The sequence below is a fragment of the Cheilinus undulatus genome, linkage group 14 (genome assembly GCF_018320785.1).
Source record: "Cheilinus undulatus linkage group 14, ASM1832078v1, whole genome shotgun sequence".
NCBI classification, from domain to species: Eukaryota; Metazoa; Chordata; class Actinopteri; order Labriformes; family Labridae; genus Cheilinus; species Cheilinus undulatus.
The window spans coordinates 26,025,086-26,048,112 of NC_054878.1; the positions used below are offsets into that span (position 1 = coordinate 26,025,086).

The window sequence follows — 23,027 nt, forward strand, 5'->3', positions numbered from 1 at the left end:
ATTTAAACACAAGAATTCAAAATGAACATGATATTAGACTTTGGGATTTCTGTAATAGCACCCTGGGCTTTATGTTATGTCTTTACCATGCTCAGGATCGTATCAAGCCCTGCACAGCACACATTTAACTTTTTAAACATTGACTATGCCAAATCTGCTTTCCATGTCCCAGTCTCCCTCAGCCTCTTGCTCACCTCCTGGCACTTATAAAAGTGTTTTCTATCTGAACCTGAACTCCTCTTTTCTCCTTCAGTCTTCTGTTGTACAAAAACATTGTGACAGCTCCCATGTAGTCTCCTCTCTCTCTTTGAATACTCCTCCTAAAGGCAGTCTTGGAGTACCTGAGCTTTTCAGGGGCGCTTGTTGTTCAGAGGATAGAATCCACCATTCATTGTTTTATTTAAGAGAAGTCTGCCTGTGTAAATACTGTATCAACTGATTTTGTGAGATTCAGCAGAAACATTTTTGTGAACCCTTTATAACAATTGATTATTTTGGAGTGAGTCAGACATATTTTGTTACTTTTTCTTGTGGTTACTTAAAGTGGATTAGCTTTGACTCCATTGGAAATTACAGTACAGCAAAGCAAACAACCTAATAACTAACAAAAGTAAGAGCAAACAATAACATCAGTTTAACAGTAGTCAAAGTAAATTATAGTACAGCATTGTAAAAATATAGGTAAGCATAGTCAATGTGATTAACTGGATAAAAATAGCTCTAAGGTACCTGTAGGTCACATCTCGTAAATGCTGTTTACTGACGGGCAAATCTGCGGTGTTGTGTGACAAGAATCCAAACTAGTGCTGGTAGATAAAGTTGTTTCCACTAAGCTGTATGCTTGAGTTTAATTTGGTTCCATATGTGATTAGTTGCATTTCCACTGCCAATGGTACTACTTTTTGACACCCTTCTGTGAGGATAGCAACAGCATACTGTTTAGCTAAACTCACTGCAGTCTGTTAATAAAATCTTTATTTACCAATTGACAACAATGATAAAGGATAAGAATAACTAGGGGTGCGCGGTATATATGCGGTAGACGTAGAAACGATATAGATTTGGCCTACGGCAGAGATTTGGACTCTACTGACCAATCGCGATAACGCTTGTAAATGACGTCATCGTATCTGCCTCAGTGTGAGTTAGCGGGCAAAAACACACATTTTTTCATATTTTTTCTCTCTAGTAGTCTGACGGCTGTACTGCAACTAAGTCAGTGTGCTGTCTCTGTCAGCCTGCCTGGGGCTGTAACACAAGCTAAGTGCTGCTTTGCTGGTCTCAGAGCCCAGCGCTGCAGCTCTTCCTGTTACAACGGCATAAACAACCGTTTAAAAGCCTTATTTTAACTTATGACTTTCTTTTCTAAGTCCACACTGAGTCAAAGATCCAGGCTGCAATGTTAAATAAGTTCAGAAAAGCTGCTGTAAACTAGCTGTATTCCCCGGTACGGCAGCCAAAGCTAAGCTAACTCAATGCTAATCACAATACTTCCGTCAAGCTCTCCAAAATAAAAGTCCGCGGCTTTTATTTTTCTCAAACGCTTTTATTGAGAATGCCTTCATTAGGAAATGTGTTCAAGTCATTAGCAGCTTAACACACCTCATTGGGTTAGAGATGAATGTGAAACTTGGGGTGCAGTTAGACAGAAGTAAACCTAGAGAGACTTAAAAAAAATAAAACATGTTTTCTATGTTCCTATACTTAAATAGATAAGTATTATTATTAAATTGAGTATTCCATCAAAGGCTTGTTTTAAGGGGAGAAGAGGGTTAATAACACTTGAATTTGGATTAAAAAGCATTGTCTCTTTAATTTTGTAATACTATGATATAATACTGTCATTGTCAAAGGCAAGAAAATTACAGTGATATGATTTTTAGGCCATATCACCCAGGCCTAAACATAACACATAGTGTTTTGTGCTCAGCTGCAGCAATAATCATGCTTTGATGGAAACTGTGCTAAACTATTTAGCACATAAACCTTGTGGTGCGTTGGTTAGATTGAAATGACTGCTCAGTTAAGATTGCAAGGTATGAACTTTGATGTGTCATTCGCAAACTAGCTGGCTCTGAGAGCTGGCTCTTTTATGTGAACAAAAAGAGCTATAACCATTTTATTGTTGGTTGTTAGAAATCGAAGAACCAAAATGGTAACAAATGAAGAGCCACTTGGGAGGTGAATGACTCGTTCTTATTACTGAGCTGATCCAATCAATCTAATCTCTAAAAAGAGCTGGAATTCCCAGCAAGGCTGGTTGGACATTGGCTGAGGAAAATAAAAAAGTAAGATCAGGGATAACTGTACCGAACCATGCCAAAATGTACTGAATCAAACCAGCCTGCTTGTTGGAAATGTACCAGGGATGCATGATATTTGAATTCTGCTGATATCCGATATGATATTTAAATGTTGTTCAGACCTAAAACTTCAGTCCTTAAAACACACTTTAAAATTTAAGGAATGATGATGTTATTATCATCATTGTTTGTAGGGCCAAATCATAGACAGAATTTTATAGCCCAAATATCGGTTGTAAATATCAGCAGAAATTGTCATATCTTCCAATATGGATATCACACTGATAAAAACGCACCATAAGATGGATTCCTGACTTTCTCGTAAAACTACCCGCAGTGTCTATGCTTGACACCAGCTGACTGATGCAACATTTGCAATGCTAGCAACTATTAGTAAATACACAAAAATGTCTCATCAAACTGTTGGTAGTCAAAATGTATAGCCTTTGATTTCACCATGAATTCCTGATGTTGTCTTTGTTTGGGCTTTTCTGCATTTATATTCATCATCTGTGTTGTTGCTTGGGCATAACAAGAAATCTGATGATTTCATCCTGGCCTTACGAAAACTGCTATGAGATTTTCTGAATTGCTGCTGGCATTTGAAGAGCAGAATATGTTCAGTAAAAAACTGTTATCTTTTTATAACTGCTGGAAAAAAAAATTTGTTGTCCAAAAAAATCAACTTATTTTAAAATATCAGTACAGAGAAATTCTTCAATATGATACAAACTATGCAGTGATCCACCTGTTAACTAAGTGAATCAAAAGGAACCTCAATCTTGCATATTAATTTATAGCTTGATTTGAAACATAAATAAATAAATGAAACTTTACCCATTGGAGCATTCCGTTTTGAAAAAACAAGTCTCATAATAATTATTATCCCTTCATAAAGAGGCTTTTAGCCTTGTAAATGAGAAAAAGCCAGACCCTTGTTGTTGTTGAGTCTCCTGCTGTTAGATCCTCTGGCTACTGAAAGCAGACATTTTAAGAAAGTCATTACCACAGATTGCTTTTGTTATAACAAGCTTTCTGATTCTTCTATCTTATTCAGAAACAAGCACTCAGTTTTAAGCCTATTTAACTTTTATAGATGATTTTTACACTTATTGACCACTATATTTATTATACAATTGCCTTCATATCAAAGCTACTATATATACCAAGCTGCTTTTTAAATAACATGTAACTGTGCTTAAAAAAAACCCATGACTCTGCCCAGGCTCTCAGAATTAAGCTCTCCAAACTACCATTTACATGTTTTATTTATGACTGAAACTAATTTAACTACTTACCTCAGCCTCTGCCTAATTTTTCTGTTTTGGCTGGAGGAAGAGTCATGTATCCTTGCAAGTGTGTCATCATGCTAAAGAAGCTCTCACAGGGTGGAAAATAAATGCTGGGCCATGACCTGGTTTGAATCCCACAATTTGGAGTTCAAGAAGACCATATCTCCTAGTTTATGTTTTTCTAAAAGTAGTTTTTAATAAGTAGAGAATTCCTGAGCACCCTATACACTTTTCAATCTTTAGACTCTCAGGCATTATCAACCTTGGTAATTTAAGTGGGTGTCAACATCAAGAATGCTGCTTTAATTTCAGTGAGTTGACCAGCTCTTGTGCATATTTGTGTGTGTAGGTGGGGAATCAGCGTGTGGAGCTCACGCTGTCAGAGCTGCAGGAGATGGCGACCCGGCAGCAGCAGCAAATTGAGGCTCAGCAGCAGATGCTCGTTGCAAAGGTAGCAATTTATCTTTATTCTCTAAAGTTGAGTCATTACCTCAGGTATGATAGGACTCTTTTATTCAGTATGGCTGAGCACATTAGAGATGTGTAGATAATCAGAGTGATGATGCTGATTTGGATGTTAAAGAAAGCAATTTAGCCAACAACTGATTTCCTTTTTGGTTGTATTGATTCCCCTGTCTGTGCTGTCTGGGTGAAGGATTAAAAAAAAAAACAACAAAAAAAAAAGTGAAAAAAAATAAAATTGTATTATTCAAATAGTAACCCTTATTTGACCCTTTTTTCACACAAAATAACATCCTTAAAAAACTGTTTCAGAAACTCCTTTAGCAGTTTTATAATCCCAAACTCAACATAAACAAATTTAAGTATTTTCTACAAAAACCTTCTTTTTAAAAACATTATAACTGATTGATTACATTTAAATCAAATGCATCAACCTTTAGAGAAAAAAAACAATAAACTAGAAATAATGACCAACTACAGACATAAATAGAGATATTGCTAAGCTCTTGTGTTTTTATCCATTTTTGAGTGTTTATGAAAATCCTCAATGTAGGCTTAAAGTAAAGATAGATCAGTTGTTAAAATCAGGGCAGATGCTGATGTTTTTTTTTTTTCTAACTCCTTTTGGTACAACACTCACACAATGCCAACATTTACTCATGTTTTACCATGGAAACAGATCAGAGTTTGTTCAGCAAGTCACCTTTTGTATCCAATAATAAATCTCTTCTCTGAGTCAGCTGTAAGATGTGTAAATACTGGCATTAAATTGATGCATCAGAACGAACATCTACTACTGCAATTGATTAATGCCCCTATTATTCACAGATACTGTTGTATCTGTGAATAATAGGGGCAACCTCAAATTACTAACATGGGGCAAAATTTATGTATCAACATTCTGCAAACACCACATTATTTGCAGATATAGTGCATTTAAAATCTATTTACACCCCCTTTACTTTTTCAATTTGGTGATGTTGCAGCCTGATGCTACATTAGAAAACAATCATTTTTATTCTCATTAATCGACACTCAGTACCCCATCATGGCAAAGTGGTAACATAATTTTAGAAATTTTTGCAACTTAATTAGATTTAAAAAACTGAACTATCATATTTACATAAGTATTCAGATCCTTTGCAAAAACAGTTAAAATTTAGCTCAGGTTCCTCCCATTTCTCCGGATCATTGCTGAGATGTTTCTACACCTTGATTGGAGTCCACCTGTGGTAAATTCAATTGATTGGGCATGATTTGGAAAGGCAAACACTTATAGAAGACCTCACAGCTGATAGTGAATATCAGAGCACAAACCAGGCCATGGGGTCAAAGGATCTTCCTGCAGAGCTCAGAGACAGGATTGTTGCCAGGCACAGATCCAGGGAAGGCTTTCAAAAAATCTGCTGGAGTCAAGGTTCCCAAAAGTGCAGTGGCCTCCATGAGTCTCAAATAGAAGAAGTGTGGCACAACTAGAACTCTTCAAAGAGCTAGTCAACTGGTCAAACTGGGCAATTGGGGAAGACGAGCCCTAGTAAGAGAGGTGACCAAGAACCTGATGGTCTCTGTGAGATCCTGTGTGGAGATGGGACAAAGTTCCAGAAGGATAGCCATCACTGCAGCCCACCACTGATCTGGGCTTTATGGAAAAGTGGCTAGATGGTGGGGCTGAACGATGTGCAAAAATAATCTAATTGCGATTTTTTTTCCCCCAAATATTGCAATTGCGATTTAACATACAATTGTTCTTGGGTTAATCTTGTGTATTTTTTGCAACAAATTCAAGCAAATAAATAATTCCATAAATAAGACCATGTGTATTGAAAACAATAAAAATATTTCAGAATCAATTAATCCATAGTAGCATGAATCTGAAAATGGGGGTGCAACAAGCTTCAAGCTATAAAGGAGGTGGCTGGGGTGGAGGAGGTGAGACTGGCTATCAGCTGATCGCAGCTGAGGATATGACTTTTGTTTCACCGCTGCAAAAAGTTTGAAATATTAAACTGGTATTTGGACACATTTCAAGTTAAAGAAATAATGCAACTTCTGCGATTTGAAAATTGCAGCAAATCATATTGTGATTTAATCTACTTAGTGGTTAATTGCCCAGCCCTACTAGATGGAAGTCTCTCCTCAAAGCAAAATATGTGAAAGCCTACTTGGAGTTTGCAACAAACTCCAAATAAAATCCAAGCTGTCATGATGTGGTACTGAGTGTAAATCAATGAGAATATTTTTTGTCAACTGTAGCATCAGACTGCAACGTAACAGAATTGAAAAAGGTGCAGGGAAACTGAATACTTTCTGAGCGCACTGTAGGCTGGTATCTGTCAATAGGTTAAGTTTGGACCAATACTGATGATCAGCAATTTGTCCAGTGCACCCCAAGACTACATGCTGGCTAGACCAATCACATGGGAAGTACCTAATGCCAGTTTAAGCAAATTTTTCCATCCCTGTTACACCTTCCTTCAATGTGAGACACACAAGCTGAATCCTGGGGTTAAAGTCCTCCCTGATCTGACAGAGGAGGTTGAAAAAGTGATGTAACTGTGTGGTTAATAGTGGCAGTGTATAATGTCACAGCCAGCAAGGCTTTGTATGTGTGTGCATGTCTGAGCGAGAGTGTGCATGAGGCTCCCACAGTTTGATTACAAGGGCTGTAGCGGTATTTGTATTTGTCCCAAACTGTCATGGTTCGGTGCATGCAGTCATACAGCAATACAAATGAATAGAGAGGCCGTCACACATTGCTGTATCCACACCCAAATCCTGGTGGCAGTAATGCTTGTAACTGTTTGATAACAAATGAAGAAAAAGCAGACACAACAGAGGAGAACAAGGAGAAAAGGAGTAAAAAAAGGTATAAAGGAGGCATGGCTGAGTTTCTTATTCATCTCCTCAATGCTTCCCGGCTGTAATATTACAAACCTCTGTTTATGTATAATTTTAAAGCATATGGAGAAGTATTGAACCCCAGTGTCATTAAAAGTGCTCAAGCCTTGTTACAATGTCCTGTCCTTAGTGCTAATAAGCCGAGTTGTGGTCCCTGCCCTTTACTGGCATACACAAGCTGTGACAGAGCACAAATAACCATTGCACCTGCTGTTCACTAACAATAGATGGGTGGGCCTCTCACGGCACTCTTCATAAATCTTTAATACCATGCATTGCCCAAGAAGGCGTGCATTTATTTAGACTTTTGTTTTACATTGTACTTATTTTATATTTTCAAACCAGGAAATGTTACTCATTTCTTAGTTGCTTTTAATTTTCATTGCTTTGTTTTTCTTTGCTTTTTAATGTTTAGTACAGTACATACTACACACATGTAGTTCTAAACAACACTGAATGGAAGAGGCTGTGATTTGGACTACTTTTGTTTCAAAATGAACTAGCGAAACCTAGATGCACTTTTTGAATATGACTTTTTTGACTTCTGTGAACCTTTACAGCCCCATTGATGACACATCTGCAATGCCATAAGTCAATGTGGATCGCACTTGCAATGTATAAATACAACAATGTAACGACAGCAGAACTTTGTGAAGGTACTGTTGTGGATGTGCATAGCATGAAATAGATCAGAAAGGTAGAGATAAGCCTGATATTGTGTCATGCAGTCTGATCCCACAGGCAGAGATTGATTATTTGTGCCTGGCCTCAGCAGGACACAGCCTGCTTCATTTCTGTTGACTACTGCTGTGCTGCTTTGATCAAAAAAGTCCCATCATGAAACAAAAAGGGGCAAACAGTTACGTAACTAAAAATTGGAAGCAGCGTGAGTCACAAGGCTTGTATCGTCCAGTGTGCCAGAATTTATGGTTAAATCTTTAGAGAAACCCAGGCACGGACATTGCAGTGTTACTCAAGCTTGTAATTTATTCATGATTTTCAAACACCAAGGATATAACCTATGTCAGACTGGCTCATAACAAGTATCATTGAGTTCAGAGCTAAAAGGCAAACCTCTACACAACTGCTCTGCCTCATCAGTCTCTGTGGCTTTTCAGGACAGTAACTAAGTCTGACCGCTGTGCTTGTGGTGCGTTGATCAGTCATGCAGGATGAAGCCTAGTATAGACCCGCAGATAAAATCACTATTTATTGGCGTTTTTTAGTGGTGTCTGAAAAAAAGTAGGCCCTCTGAAAGCCCTGCAGTCATTTGGAAACCTGGGCCTGTCGTTTCCTATTTTAGGACCTTAACTGGAGCAGTTCTCAGTTGGATGGAGAGATGGAGTCATCTGACCCTTTCCTCAGCCTTCAGACAGTCTTGACACCGTGCATCATTTCATTAAGTGCATACAGTATAAGGATTTAACCCAGTTTTCAGGGATGTTTGCCGCTGAGATAGATTGTAATCTTTGGGGACTTGCTTTGCTGCTTTTAGATTTCTGCAAGTGTTATTACAAAAGATTATTGCAAAATATCACAGGCTTTTTATTTGGATTATGTCATGTCACTGTGCCTGTTTCTGCAGGAGCAACGTTTACGTTACCTGAAGCAGCAAGAGCGGCGTCAGCAGCAAACCGTCTCAGAGAGCGAGAAGCTGCAGAGGCTGAAGGAGCGTGTGGAGAGCCAGGAGACAAAGCTCAAGAAGATTCGGGCAATGAGAGGCCAGGTGGACTACAGCAAGGTCATCAATGGCAACCTGTGTATGTATAGATTATTAACTTAAATAAATCAAATTCTAATGATAGGACAAAATGACTCGTCACACTTTAAGATCAGGGGGAAATCAAGAACCAAGATGGAGTAAATTTTTCATGTGGCACATTTGTGCTTTTAAAGACGTCCCCTGCATGTAGATAATGAATGAGCTGATGTGATTTCATCATTTCCTACATCCAGCGGCAGAGATCGAGCAAGTTAGCAGCTTGTTCCAAGAGAAGCAGGCTGAGCTACAGGCTGCAGTGCTGAGGGTGGAGCAGCTCAGCTTGCAGCTGGAGGATCTGCGGAGAGGGAAGCTCAACGGCATTCAGACCAACCTGGGTGGCCAAGTTACCGGCGCTGCAGCCCTAGAGCTTCGTAAACTCTACCAGGAGCTGCAGGTACTACAGAAATCTGTGTCACATCTAGTGAATGCTCTTTTAGTCCACAGTAATGGTAGTTTCTTGCCGTGTTGTGATTTATACATGTGACTCATTCTGCGCTTATCATCCACAGATTCGGAACAAGCTAAACCAAGAGCAGAACAGCAAGCTGCAGCAGCAGAAGGAGCTTCTCAACAAGCGAAACATGGAGGTGACGCTGATGGACAAGCGCATCAGTGAGCTGCGGGAACGCCTCTACAAGAAAAAAGCTGAGGCACGTCAAAAAGAGAACCTTCCTGTAAGACTAAGAGCGCTTAACACATCTCCTCTTTATGACTCTTTTCTAAAATGCATCAGACTAAAGTCTTCGGTCTTAAGGCTGCTTCAGTCCAGGCACAACAGATGTTCACTGCAAAATAAAATGTTTTTGCCAGTTATCTTTTAAAGGTTTAATTTATGGCATTTTGAATATTAATCTGTAGTAATGAAGTAATGACTTCCTAAAAAGAGTAAAGACAACTCCTTCTGGGTTTGTTGTCCTCAGCTCTGTGTTCACACTGAAGAGACCATGCTTCCTTCAGGGGCTCAAATATGTTTCATACATGTTCTTTTCATGTGAACATCTCTGTCTCTGTTAGCCCTACCACCATGTGAGAGAAGAGAGACAGCCACCCACTCAGAGTGTTCAGAGGCATAATAACAGAATCACCTTGAGCGCACAACTGAAGGAGAACCAACAGACCAAGACTTTCTTTAGCCCAAAAAGACAAAAGAAAACTAAACAATATCATCTTTTAGAATTGATGCTGTTCATCAGGGAGGAATGAAGGAGGTGTGTCTGAAGAAAGTATCTATTTTAGTTTAAAAACTTGCTGTGTAAGTTTCACAAGACATTGAGTCCAGTCCACCCTTAGGTTCAGCTCCTTGTTACTGCATTTAACAGTGGAAACTTTTCTCCTCTTACAGCTGAACAGAGCCAATGGGCCTCCGTCTCCCCAGCCGGCTCCTGGCACTCTAGGCCGTGTTGCTGCTGTTGGGCCATATATCCAAGTCCCAGTGGGGGGCCGACAGGAGGGAGGGTACACCCTGCCACCTGATCCACTGAAACCTCAAACTCTGGGCGTCAATAACCAAGCCAACCATGGCCGCATTAAGTCAGGTTTGTTGAACCCCAAAGAAATGACATTTTCAGTGCTTTTTCTTACAGAAACATGAATCATTACACACCAGGTGAAACATAATCTTAAGGCTAAATTTTTGTAGCAGATTAAGTGTATTTATTGACTTTTTAAGTCCTCTTTAAAATGAGAAACATGCCGAGTAAAAGTAAAAACAGAAAAGAAAGTTTCAATTATAGAGTAGCCTGGATATCTAATAGTACCTCCAGCATTAGTCTCACACCACTACACATTTAACACATCTTGCATGAAAATCTTTCAACTGAATTCCCCCTTGGGCCAAAACTGTTACTCTGTTTCCTTCCTACCTTACTTCTCCATTTATTCTCCACCTTGACTTGAATTCTTGGGTATTTCCTTCCTTCCTTTCTAACCTTCCTCTTTTCCTGTGTCGTGTTTCCTGTGATTTCTTTTTTATTTCCTTCTCTATCATGTGTCTTTGCTGTCCTTTTCTTTGTTATGTCTCTGTTTTCACTGGGTGTGGGTGTACGGGTGGGGTGGGGGCTACTCTTTCCGGGGGCAGACGGTGTGCGAAAGCCTCCCGGCCCTTGGAAGGTGTCTGATTTAGACATCGTTGTGGACCCGGTACCCCCGTCCCTTCCAGAATCACACCCGGGCACCGGAGCCTCCACTGGCTCTGACGGCACGTCCCGTGAGTGCACAGTGCTGCATTAGCACAGGGGGGGCACTTCCTGGACCTTCTCTATCCTTCTGAGCACAGGATCCTCAGCATGCAACACTTATCCTTTAAATGACCTTGATTATGATCTGCCCAATCTCACTTTAACCACCCTATGCTGCTCCTAAACGTAATGGGATTGATTTCTTTCCAGCAGACAAATTAGAGCTTTGATTTACAGCTAAGATATCTGAGTAAAAGATGAGCATCTCTTTCTAGTAACTAACTACTGCAAATCTTGACTGATTTGGCATCATTAAACGCTTCTCTTTTTCTGAGCTGGAGAGAAAGTGTATTGACATTTTATTTCAAGCATTTCCTCTGTGGATTGGCTAATGACGTCAGAGTACTCTGGGTGCCATCTTGAAGCACTTTGCTGCCATCTGCAGAAATTTAAAACCTCTTATTGTATCTTAAAGCACTGCTGATCCCTGTGTGCATTGAGAAGGTTCAATGAGTCAAGCGCCTCATGTATATTACACGAGAAGTCCAAAATATTTTGGCTTTGTTCTAATTTCATAACATTTCAAGCCTGTCTTACTTTACCCTTCACACCATATTCTCACAACAAAGCAAGCTTTGAGTTTGTTTGAAAATCAGGCACTAAAAATACATGAAGAAATAACCTTGTACATGAAAAAATATCACAGGATCATCTGGAGAGATCCTTGCAACAGCTTTTCCTTTCAGACTCACAAGTAATTTAGAACAATCTTGTAATGGCTTAAATCAATTCTATTAATGCTAATTTTCTTTTAAGAAAGTCACCTTTGGATGTAATTTTTTGTATATCAGCTATTTGAGGCTGTATTTCTAGACATCTGAGATCTTTTATTGGCTTTTAAGACATTTTGGTTCTATAACAAGTTGATCACCACATGTAGATATATCGTTATGAATAACTCCTGTAAAATTCTACCACAAATATTGCTGTTGTTTTGTTGTGTTGTCCCTTTGTATCCTCTTTCTGTTCTATTCACCCTCTGCTTGCTGTCTAAAGATGCATTTCTACCCTGCACTTTTACTTCCCTACCCTTACCAACATAGGACAAATAATTCTGATATTAGTTGTAGTCCTTGCTTCTTAACTAAATTGCATTTAAGTTTATTTACCTAATGCTACTAAATTGAAACATTTCATGAATAAATTAAAGTACATTAGCAGAATACTAATGCAGAAACATTCATTGTCATCACTGCTGTGTAGTGAAGGCTCAGGATTTTTGTCCTATTGATCAAAGCCCCTCTTCAAACACTCCACCACAGTCTAATGTGATTTGGTGACCACTACTACCTTGTAAATTGTTTTTGCAAAAAATGACGAAATGTTAAGATGAGCCAAAGTTTTTGCTCCCTGTTGAGAGAGTGCCTCCTGAAAAGACAGCAACAAAGACTAGAGGTGTTTGTAAATACACTCTTAGAAACTGCCCGATGTGCCAGTGTGTATTTATTTTCAATGTGACCTCATAAAGAATTAAAAGTTTGCTTATAATTTTAACAGGAGGAGGATTGTCATTGAAAAAAGCCATCAGACATGATGAAGCGATGTACGGCGTTTACATTTTGTCTGATTAATAGGACAGTACTGCAAAATCCTGAACCTTCCTTTTATTACCAATTCCAGGTCAAAATGGTACATCCATACACTGTGCGTGTGTGTGAAGTCACACATAATCATGCTCTTAAATCTGCAGCACTAGTCTTCGTGGTAAATCACACAGCGGCACAGTTCAAATATGATAAAATAGTGTTACCATTTAGACCTAGCTCTGGTGGACATGCTCTGTTTCTCCCTTAAGTTGTCAAGTAGGCTTTTGTATCTCATACCACCTCCATCATTGGCTCTTTTACTCCTTTGCATCCTTTGACTTTGTCATGTTTGTACTCCAGCTGATATTGGCTGGCCTACTCTAGGAAAGACCAGCACATCTTTAAAGCCTCCTGAGAGACGAGACTCAGGGTCCGATTCACAGGGCAAAAGCCCGCCCTCAGGCTCCCCTGTTGCACCAAGTGCAGATAAGGTTGGTTCTCTCTCTCGTTATACCTCTTGATGATATAAAAGATGTTCGATTGTTTCTGTCTAGATTAACCTGGCTGTAAAGTGCAGGAGGTTGTGTCATTTTTTTTTTTCAAATGTTCTGATGTAATGGTGGATATTTGTGTGTGGTTTCCTGCTTCTCTACAGGTGCTAGACTCCAAAATGGTTGTGTCCTCTCCTGCCATATCCAAGCCCCAGCCGCCTCCCTACGGCTCTCACCTCACCTCTGCAAACTCGGCCAGCTCCTTGGAGCGTCGCAAGGATGCACCACCTCTCCCTCGTCCCCTCCCGAACCCTCCAGCTCCTGCTTGGCCTCGAATCCCCCCTTCAACGGGCTCGTCCTCTCAGCAGATCCAGCAGCGGATCTCCGTACCACCTAGCCCTACCTTCCAGCCCAATGCACCTCTGTTCCCTCCTGGACTGAGTGAGCGACTGGATCCCCCACCAGCTGTGGCAGTGCGCCCCTTCATCCCAGACAGAGGGTCGCGGCCTCAGTCGCCTCGAAAGGGCCCACCTACAATGAACTCCAGCTCCATCTATCACATGTATCTCCAGCAGGCAGCGCCAAAGGGCCAGCCACTCAAGTCTGCTCCAAAAGCAGGTAAGAGCTGCTTTGAAGAAAGGGACAACTTTCTTGAGCTTTATTTAAAACACCAAATGTAGGAAATATGCTGGGTATCCTTTTATGTCTTAAATTATTTAAGTCATACTGTATATTTTGAACTCTTTATACTCTTTAGTAGTCTAGTATAAATGGCAAAAAAACTAGAGTAATCAGAGCAAGTCTGGCCTCTGTAAGCAAATGTATCCGACTCATTTTGATGATACAATGATGCTTTACCGAAAATGTTAATCCCTCCATAATGTAAATATCATGAATGTTTTTAACTAGTCTTCTTTTGTAAGAGCAGCTTGTTTTCATAATTTCCTGGTCAGGGCTTTCTTGCCTCATTAGATATTTGTCTGCGATTTATTTATTATTTAATGCTTTAGCAACCAAATGTACTGAATTGTCTGGATATATAATGGACTCAGGACTTCATGCCAATAAAATGCATGTTTTGGGTAGTCCCGTAGTGAGTGGAAATAGTCGGTTTGAACCACATAACCTCCAACAGTTTAATCCAACACATTGATGTCTCTTCTTAGCTGGAGTAATGAAAAATCTTATGATGCTAGGGGAACTGGGGTTTACAAATGTTTACCCATTTATCTTCAGTTATACACCACGTTCCAAATTATTATGCAAATAATATTTTTCTCTGATTTTCCTAAATAGTTAATGCAAGTGACAGTATAATTTTTATGTCATCAACCGGTAGAGCATAATTCAAGTTTTATTGAACAAACCTCCCAATGATAACTATGAAATGATAATGAGAACTATAACTAATTATAATGCTCAACAGAGTTTCAAAACATTTTATAGGTTGTAAAGAACTGAAAATGGTCATTTCAATCAAAAACATCTTAACAGGCCAAGTTCCATGTTAACATAGGAGCCCTTCTTTGATATCACCTTCACAATTCTTGCATCCATTGAACTTGTGAGTTTTTGGAATTTCTTGGGAGATGTCAGAGTAACCTCCCAGAGCTGCAGTTTTGATGTGAACTGCCTCCCACCCTCATAGATCTGTAGCTTGAGGATGCTCCAAAGGTTCTCAATTGGGTTGAGGTCAGGGGCCACACCATGAGTTTCTCTCCTTTTATGCCCATAGCAGCCAATGACACAGAGGTATTCTTTGCATCATGAGATGGAGCATTGTCATGTGTGGACATAATTTTTTTTTTTTCTTTTTTAAGATTTATTTTTGTGCCTCCATTAAACAGAGGAGGACAGCGGAAACAGGGTCAGGAGTGGGGGAGAGACATGCGGTAAAGGGCCTCAGGCTGGATTTGAACCCGGGCCGCCCGCGTACATGGGGAGCGCCTCTAACCACTAGGCCACCTGCTCCCCGCATGGACATAACTTTGCTAGGGAAAGACACAGTTCTTCTTTTTGTACCATGGAAGAAAGTGGTCTGTCAGAAACTCCATATACTTTGCCGAGGTCATTTTCACACCTTCAGGGACCCTAAGGGGCCTACCAGCTCTCTCCCCATGATTCTGGCCCAAAACTTGACTCTGCCACCTCCTTGCTGACGTTGCAGCCTTGTTGGGACATTGTGGCCATCCACCAACCATCCACCACTCCATCCATCTCGACCATCCAGGGTTGCATGGCACTCATCAGTAAACAAAGACTGTTTGAAAATGAGTCTTCATGTATTTCTAGGCCCCCTGCAACCGTTTCTGCTTGTTGTGAGCATTGGTTATGGGTGGCTGAATAGTAGGTTTATGCACGACTGCAAGCCTCTGGAGGATCCTACACCTTGAGGTTCGTGGGACTCCAGAGGCACCAGCAGCTTCAAATACCTGTTTGCTGCTTTGTAATGGCGTTTTAGCATCTGCTCTCTTAATCCGTTGAATTTATCTGGCAGAAACCTTCCTCATTTTGCCTTTATCTGCACAAACCTGTCTGAGTTTAAATCAGCCACAAATTTCTTCCTAGTACGATGATATTGTTTAAGTGAAACATCTAATGTTTTCATACCTTGTCCAAGGCATTTCACTATCTGACACTTTTTTGCAGTAGAGAACTCCTTTTTCTTTCCCATATTGCCTGAAACCTGTGGCCTGCTTAATAGTGTGGAAAGTCCTTCTTCAGTATTTTTCCTTTAATAGGACACAATACCATCCATGAGTTTAATTGAGAAACAAAGAATTTAATGTTTATGACACTAAAATCCAAGTTGCATAATAATTTGGAACACAGTACAAACGTTCTTCCTTTTCTTTCCCATTGTCTTTTTACAGGGATTTTAAATTTAAAGGCTTAATAGAACTTGATATTGTTCTATATCCACTCCCAGATTTTTAAGTTGTCACTGGGACATTTAGTACATTGTTTACTTTCCAAGAACTTCAGACATTATCATTTAACAGATCCCTTACTAAATATTCAAAAGATCTTGGTTTTCCAATCCTTAATCTCTTTTCAGATCTCTTCTCTCCACATAGACATTCGCGATCATCATCATCATCGCACACAACCTATTAAAAACAACAATGTCAATGTCCTCTAATATTGATCTTTCTTTTTGTCTCTAGTATATGGGAAGCCAGTGCTCCCCTCAAGCTCCACTCCCCCCTCCCCCCTGCCTTTTGCCCAGACGGGAGGCGCCTTCCCACTACTTCAAGGCCATCCTGGTGGTGAGGACACTTTGGACGGAGAGTTTGATGATCACGAGTTCTTCCAACACTCGGAGCCCTTAGCTCCTCCTCCCAGTGTGGAGAATATTCCACGACCGCTCAGCCCTACCAAGCTTACGCCTATGGTACACTCCCCACTGCGCTACCAAAGTGACGCGGACCTTGAGGTGCTCCGCAAAAAACTGGCTAATGCTCCCAGACCACTTAAGAAGCGCAGCTCCATCACCGAGCCAGAGGGGCCCAGTGGACCCAACATCCAGAAACTTCTCTACCAGAGATTCAACACTCTCGCTGGAGGCATAGAAGGAAATGGAGTCAGTGGATCAGGAGGTGGTAATGGTGCAGGTAACGGAACGCCATTTTATCAGCCAAGCCATCCTCCTGGTTATGTGGGCGGAGACTCTGTGGCTGATACAGACAATGGCAACCTCCCGTCTGAGACACAGCTACCCCCACCACCAGGGGAGGAGGAGCTCGGCTCTGATGCGCCATCTACTGACGCTAACGATAACGAGCCGCCACCCTCGCCGCAGGAGGGATTGGAGGATGCTGATGATGCAGAGGCACCAGAGGATGACAACAACAACAACATGGGGAGCTCTGAGGCGCTGCTGCCTAGCCCTGTGCCAGAGGTTACAACGCCAGAGGAGAGTGGCACGTCGGCCTCACAGCACCTGGTGAGACGCCCACAAATATGCACACACTAATGGATGCAATCAAAGAGTTTGTTTTTGTTAGGTACAACTCATGCTTTAAACTTTTTTTTTCAGGAGAAACGCACAAATTTGAAGAAACCAAACTCAGAACGTACTGGCCACGGCTTCAGAGTGAAATTCAACCCTCTGGCCCTCCTTCTGGATGCTTCTTTAGAGGGAGAGTTTGACCTCGTCCAGAGGATCATCTATGAGGTACAGAGTGACTGTGTGTTCATGCTTTAATTTTGTTTGTATTTGCATAAAGAAAAGGCACTCATCTTTTCACCTGTGTCCTTTTCTTCCCATCCAGGTGGAGAATCCTAGCACTCCTAATGATGAGGGCATTACACCTCTGCATAATGCAGTATGTGCGGGGCACCACCACATAGTCAAGTTCCTGCTGGACTTTGGTGTGAACGTCAATGCTGCAGACAGTGACGGATGGTGAGTCACAGTGATGTTCTGAATCAACCATGTTTAAATCACTAAATAATTTGACGAGATCTGCTGTCATCCATTTACACTTTTCTGTTTTCCTGTTTTTGTTTATCTTTCAACAGGACTCCACTACACTGCGCTGCCTCCTGCAACAGTGTTCATCTCTGCAAGTTACTGGTTGAGTCAGGGGCGGCCATCTTTGCCAGCACCATCAGTGATGTAGAGACTGCTGCAGATAAGTGCGAAGAAATGGAAGAGGGCTACATCCAATGTTCACAATTTCTATATGGTAAGAATAAATCCATTGGTCAAGCTAATTAGCACAAACTTGATTGTGATACTTGAAAAATTAGCCCCAGATCTATTGAAGAGACTTTTTACATCCATTGTCTATTTTGGACTCTGTTGTGCAGGTGTTCAGGAGAAGTTAGGTGTAATGAACAAAGGCACTGTGTATGCTCTGTGGGATTACACGCCTCAGAACCCAGACGAGCTGACCTTCAGTGAAGGGGACGCCATCACGATCCTGAGACGACAAGACGACAGCGAAACAGAGTGGTGGTGGGGGCGACTAGAGGACAACGAGGGCTATGTGCCACGCAACCTGCTGGGGGTAACAACAATTAACTTGTCCCTCACATTTTTTAAGTGTGCAAAAGCAAAACCTCACTATTTCTTACACCAGAATTGCTCATTAGTTAAGCTAATGATCAATATTTTTATTGATTCAGGCCCACAATGCTGGGTCAGACAGTTGATTATTAAAGAAGCGAGACAGAGATCATGTCATTTTGAAACACATGATATTGAAAAATGAAAAGTATTGACTACTTTAACCCTGACTCTCCTGCAAGGACATAATCAAACACAGTAACTGCATGGCCTCTCATTGGCATGACGTGATTTGGCAACATTTCAATCTTGAAAGTGAAGATAAAGCTGTATGTAAGCGGCATCAAACTTCACTGATGTATGGATATATGGACTAGGGCAGTCTTTCCCGAACTTAACTATGCTGAAGCCCAATTTGGATCCTGAAAGCACTTTAATGCTTATAAAACAAACACTTGTATATCTGTTTAAATACCTCATTACTATGCAGTATCACTATACTCCGAGACAAACCATCACAGCCAGATATATTACCATCAATTCCATGTTACATCTAAGCAAAATTAAAAGTGCTTTTCTCTTTCCATTGGAAAACCACCATCCCTTCATAATTCTTAACTCACCAAATGAGCCCTGTGTCAGAATACAGTCTTGCACAATGCTGTGATCCCTGAAAAGTCTCCCTGAAATTTAAGGCTATAAAAGTCTTTAAAAAGTCTTAATTTTACCTGTGAGAGGTCTTACATTTTAGAATGCATAATTACTAAGAGGTGTCTTTATCCAATGTTCGTTTTCTAGCTAAAACTTTCCAATTGTAATAATTATTTTTGTGTATGTTTGTCCATGTTACAGTTAATGCATTTTACAGCAGTGCTGCCTGTTCATAGACTGTGTGTCAGCCCCACTCCTCAGTGTGAGAGAAGCCTTTGGTGTTAAGAGATATATCAACAAAATAATTTAAGAAAAGAAAAAAATGTCTCCAACTACATAGATAAACAGCCGAAAAACAGCAGAAGCAACAGCTGTACAGTAAAGATTAAAAGTTCTGTGTCTACATGTTAATGCTAGCGCCCTCATGTCTGCATCTCTTTCCTTCTCTCTGCTGACCAATGCGCATTTTTATCTAAAAAATTGATAAGTGTCAGGGCTTGTTATATTTTGGAGAAAATCTCTCTTGTTAACAAATCTGCATTTTAGCCTGTTTAGCTGACACACTGTGATATGAGTCACCATGCCTATTTAAGAAAAAAAAGAATAAACACAGTACATCGATAAATCATCTGAAATGCAATAAAACCTGTTATTGATGCAGAAAGGGAGACAGGTAGAGTTAGCATGCTACCTCCAGAGTTTGTAAGGTTTTCAAACTTTTCCAGTGTATCAACTATAAAACAAAACCAATATCAACAGTAATCTTGGGCAACATTACAATATAATCCCCTTAGGTTGGTGAAAGCTGAAGTTTATACTGTTGAATGTTGGACTTTATGTGAGGTTAGCTTCAGATAGTCTTTTTTCTTTTATGTTAAAGAGGCTTCTAATGTGATTTATGTGATTTAGCAACTTGGTTAAAAATGAACATGAGGAAAGAAAAAACGATGCTAACAAGAATGTGAACTTTATAAAGAAAATAACAATCTTCTATTATCCCTCAATGACCTTGAATTTCTAACTGAATTTCCACCACAACTCATTTCATGAATATTCACAGAAATGCAGGAAATTGAGAGTTGAATGCTCAAAATTCCTTGGGAGAACACTCAGACCCCCCACTCCCCTTATTATCACTATGGTTGAATAAACCTTGTACTTTTGTGAAACACTTGTAAAAGTCTTTAAAACTCAGGGTTACCAAAGTTGCCTGCTTAAAAATAGCACATCCTCATTTTGACAGGTCTTCCCTGCTCTTTGCTTAAAATATGTTGGCATTAGAATCAATTTACAGTTTATTGGTAGAATAAAGGCTTTAAATGTGTGAAAAAAATCATCAAAGTATGATGCATATGACCAAAAAACATATTTGTCCTATACCAGTCGACATTTCATAAACGATGTATTCAATGAAAAATTCAGTCCTGGTTCGGTGTACTGAAATATCTCACATCTTTCATTTTTGCTGTGCAAAAAGGTGGTATTAATTTTTCTCAGTTCAGGTCTTAAAAAGTTCTAAATTTGATGTTTAAACATTTTTAGAAGTTCTACTTAAAAGAGAAAGATTCTGCACATCTGATAGAGTATTTGATAAAAGGTTGACATGTAAAGTTTAATCTTCTGACTGTGTTTTAATAGTATTTGAGACCTCTCACAGCCCACTTGCTATACCTCAGTGGCCCACCAGGGGGCTTCAAATTCAGCACAGGCAGGTGGGCATTAACCTGCAAAGAGGATGGAAGTGCTAGCATTGCTGAAGTTAGCCCCTTGAAAAAAAAACAAACAATATTAGGTCATTTAGCTGCTGGTGCTGGGTCTTAAAGAGAAAACTAAGCTTGTCATGACAATGTATCAATAAAATAGTAACAACATAAAAGTGTTGTTACTATTTTATTGATACATTGTCATGACAATGTATCAATAAAATAGTAACAACATAACAGTGTTGTCTTCTAACTTCTAAAAATGTCCTTAATACAACAATAATTATTTGATAGTTTCAGCCCTAAATGAAAGCATAACATGTTGAAGATAATTGTGTCACTGATGTTAACCAAGGACTGGAGTTGACTTGATTTTCCTGCTGGAAGCACAGGTTTAAGCAACTTAAATAATTCTCTTCTTCTTTTTTTTGTCTCTACAGTTGTGTCCAAGGATCAAGCCTCGCCAGCGCTCCCTGGCGTAGTGTCTCACTCCTCCAGCCTCTGGCTAACAGCTGAACTAGGAACAAATTAAAGAGCAGAGAACAAAAGAGCCTGGTGCTCGGTCTTCTCCCCACGGCCATAACCTCCCCTCTCCTGCCCACTGTGCTTCTCACACAATCCTTTTTCTCTGAAGCACTGAACTCTGACACACATATTAACATCTCCACACATGTACACGCACATACAGAAGACGACACAAGCACTCCAAATGGGAAAAAATCTCTTTGCAAACCCTTCCCCCACCCTGAACTCACACACCTTAAAACCTCTCTCTCTGTCATCGTCCTGAGTTTATTTTACCCCCTTTAAGTGTGAGCTCTGTATCAGATGACTAAAAATAAAACGCTAACCCTGACTCAGTATTTCAGTGTTCACACTTCTTCAGCAATTCTTCTAATGAGTTCATTGGCACTTGTTCAAGGCGACTGATAAAATCATCTCAGAGGTGAGAAGATGTGGATTTTTCTTGGTTATATGTTATAAAAGTTACAGGACATAACATGTTTATTTGTATGACACCAATACAGTCCACTAATGCAGAGAAAATATGTTTGATTTTGCTTTTAGTCTAACCACCAAAGAGATTTAACACTTTGAATTCTAACACTCGCAGTGAGCTTGCACTACTGTTGAGGATGAAGATAAATGACCGAGCTGCGATCAAAGATGATTAACAACCACTGAGAACAGAGGAAAAGTCTTTTTAGGTATTCTGAAGCAGGAAAATGATTTAGATAGATCATTTCAGGTGGAAAACATTTCAGTCCTCAGTATTACCTTCACTGGCTAGTCAGAATGAATCCAACCAGAGTAAGAGTTAAAAAAATCTTTAAACTTCTACCATTTTAAGCGACAACACAGACAGTTAATCCGTTTTTACAAGTGTGTCAATAGTTTGAATGATTTCTGATTCAGATTTTCCAAGAAATTAGCAGCTGTTGTACTGCAGTTCATAAGATCCAGTTTAATGAGCAGTATTTTTGCTTTACCAAAAAGTAAAAGTTGCCAAATTCAAAAGCTACGTGCGTACTTCAAAGGTTAAAGATCTCTTACAGGAATGACAGGAAGTGTTCACTGGAAAAAAGTTCTGTTTTTGACTCCACTGTGGTGTAGCTGAAAAAATCAGGTCCACAAAAACATAAAGATGTCAGTTCTTTATGGTGTGTTAGTTTGTCTTTTTTCTTTATTATTGAACAAATCTCTTTTTTTATGATGTGTTTTGTTTAAAGGCATTTATATTAACGTCACTTCAGAGATGTATTATTTTTCTGAGGTCATTGTTCAAGCTTTTTTTTTTTTTTTTGAGTTACAGTTGTTAACATGAAGGCATGCAAGCCGTATCTCTGAATGAAATAGTGATCTTTTACATATTTAATGATATTTTAATAACCTTTACTTTTTCCCTGCTATATCCCAGAGTAGTTTCTGGTCGTGTAACTGTGGTTTTCTTTTTGTCTGGCTGTGAAACTCAAAAAAATATTGATCTCAGGACCGGCATGGTGCTGCTCACACTGTTAAAACCAGCCATCATATTTGTATTTTGACATCCCTTTTGTTTGAGCATTAAACCAAGCAAAAAAACACAGTCCAAACTTTAAAAAGAAAGCCATTGGCATGTTTAATTGAAAGAGAAAGTGAGAGTCTGAAATGCAGATGTTTAAATGAGCTCCAGACAATCCTGATAATGCCCAGTTTTCTTTCTTCTTCTGCCCCTTTTATCAGGTATACACCTTTCCAGAAACACTAATACATGTGTTATCTGTCGCATTATTTAACATCTAGAGACCCTTATCTTACTCTGAACCTTGAGTGACTGAGAGTAATGCCAAGTGTGCTTGTGGCCAAGGCTTTAATATGGCTTAACTTGTACATATAGAGTGAGGAGATATGGATTATGTCTGTTTGCTGTACGGACAAGTGCGCTTTCTGTATAAACGCTGTATTCACACATTCAATTCTGTAAATGTGAACAATAAAACAGAGGCTCTGGCATGAAGAATGACTTACAGTGTTATAATTCAAATACTGGAGTGTAAATAAAAGGTTTTAACATCATTAGAAGGAGGTTGTGGAGCTGTTTTCAGTGCGTCAAGACCATGTGTCTTAAAAAATGGTAGCAAAAAGTCTATGAAGTTCTGATGTCCTTAGTTGACATGCATCCATGCATTTTATCATACTCTGTGGATA

The 23,027-nt window shown here is 39.8% G+C and overlaps 1 protein-coding gene across 4 annotated transcripts in view; it reads left to right on the top strand.

Moving 5' to 3' along the window:
- The window catches only part of ppp1r13bb (protein phosphatase 1, regulatory subunit 13Bb), a 44,789-nt gene extending 21,894 nt beyond the window's left edge, over positions 1-22,895 (top strand). Inside the window, exons 6-19 of one of the 4 annotated variants that reach the window (XM_041805069.1) lie at positions 3,945-4,046; positions 8,541-8,715; positions 8,912-9,111; positions 9,227-9,391; positions 10,060-10,252; positions 10,795-10,923; positions 12,841-12,971; positions 13,136-13,589; positions 16,139-16,917; positions 17,011-17,148; positions 17,246-17,379; positions 17,496-17,662; positions 17,787-17,986; positions 20,780-22,895. In XM_041805069.1, the coding sequence (XP_041661003.1) occupies positions 3,945-4,046; positions 8,541-8,715; positions 8,912-9,111; positions 9,227-9,391; positions 10,060-10,252; positions 10,795-10,923; positions 12,841-12,971; positions 13,136-13,589; positions 16,139-16,917; positions 17,011-17,148; positions 17,246-17,379; positions 17,496-17,662; positions 17,787-17,986; positions 20,780-20,821 (3,009 nt within the window). In that variant the 3' untranslated portion in view covers positions 20,822-22,895. The remainder of the gene's footprint in view (positions 1-3,944; positions 4,047-8,540; positions 8,716-8,911; positions 9,112-9,226; positions 9,392-10,059; positions 10,253-10,794; positions 10,924-12,840; positions 12,972-13,135; positions 13,590-16,138; positions 16,918-17,010; positions 17,149-17,245; positions 17,380-17,495; positions 17,663-17,786; positions 17,987-20,779) is intronic. The other 3 variants (XM_041805070.1, XM_041805072.1, XM_041805071.1) reach the window with 3 other exon arrangements.
- Positions 22,896-23,027: the final 132 nt, after the last annotated feature.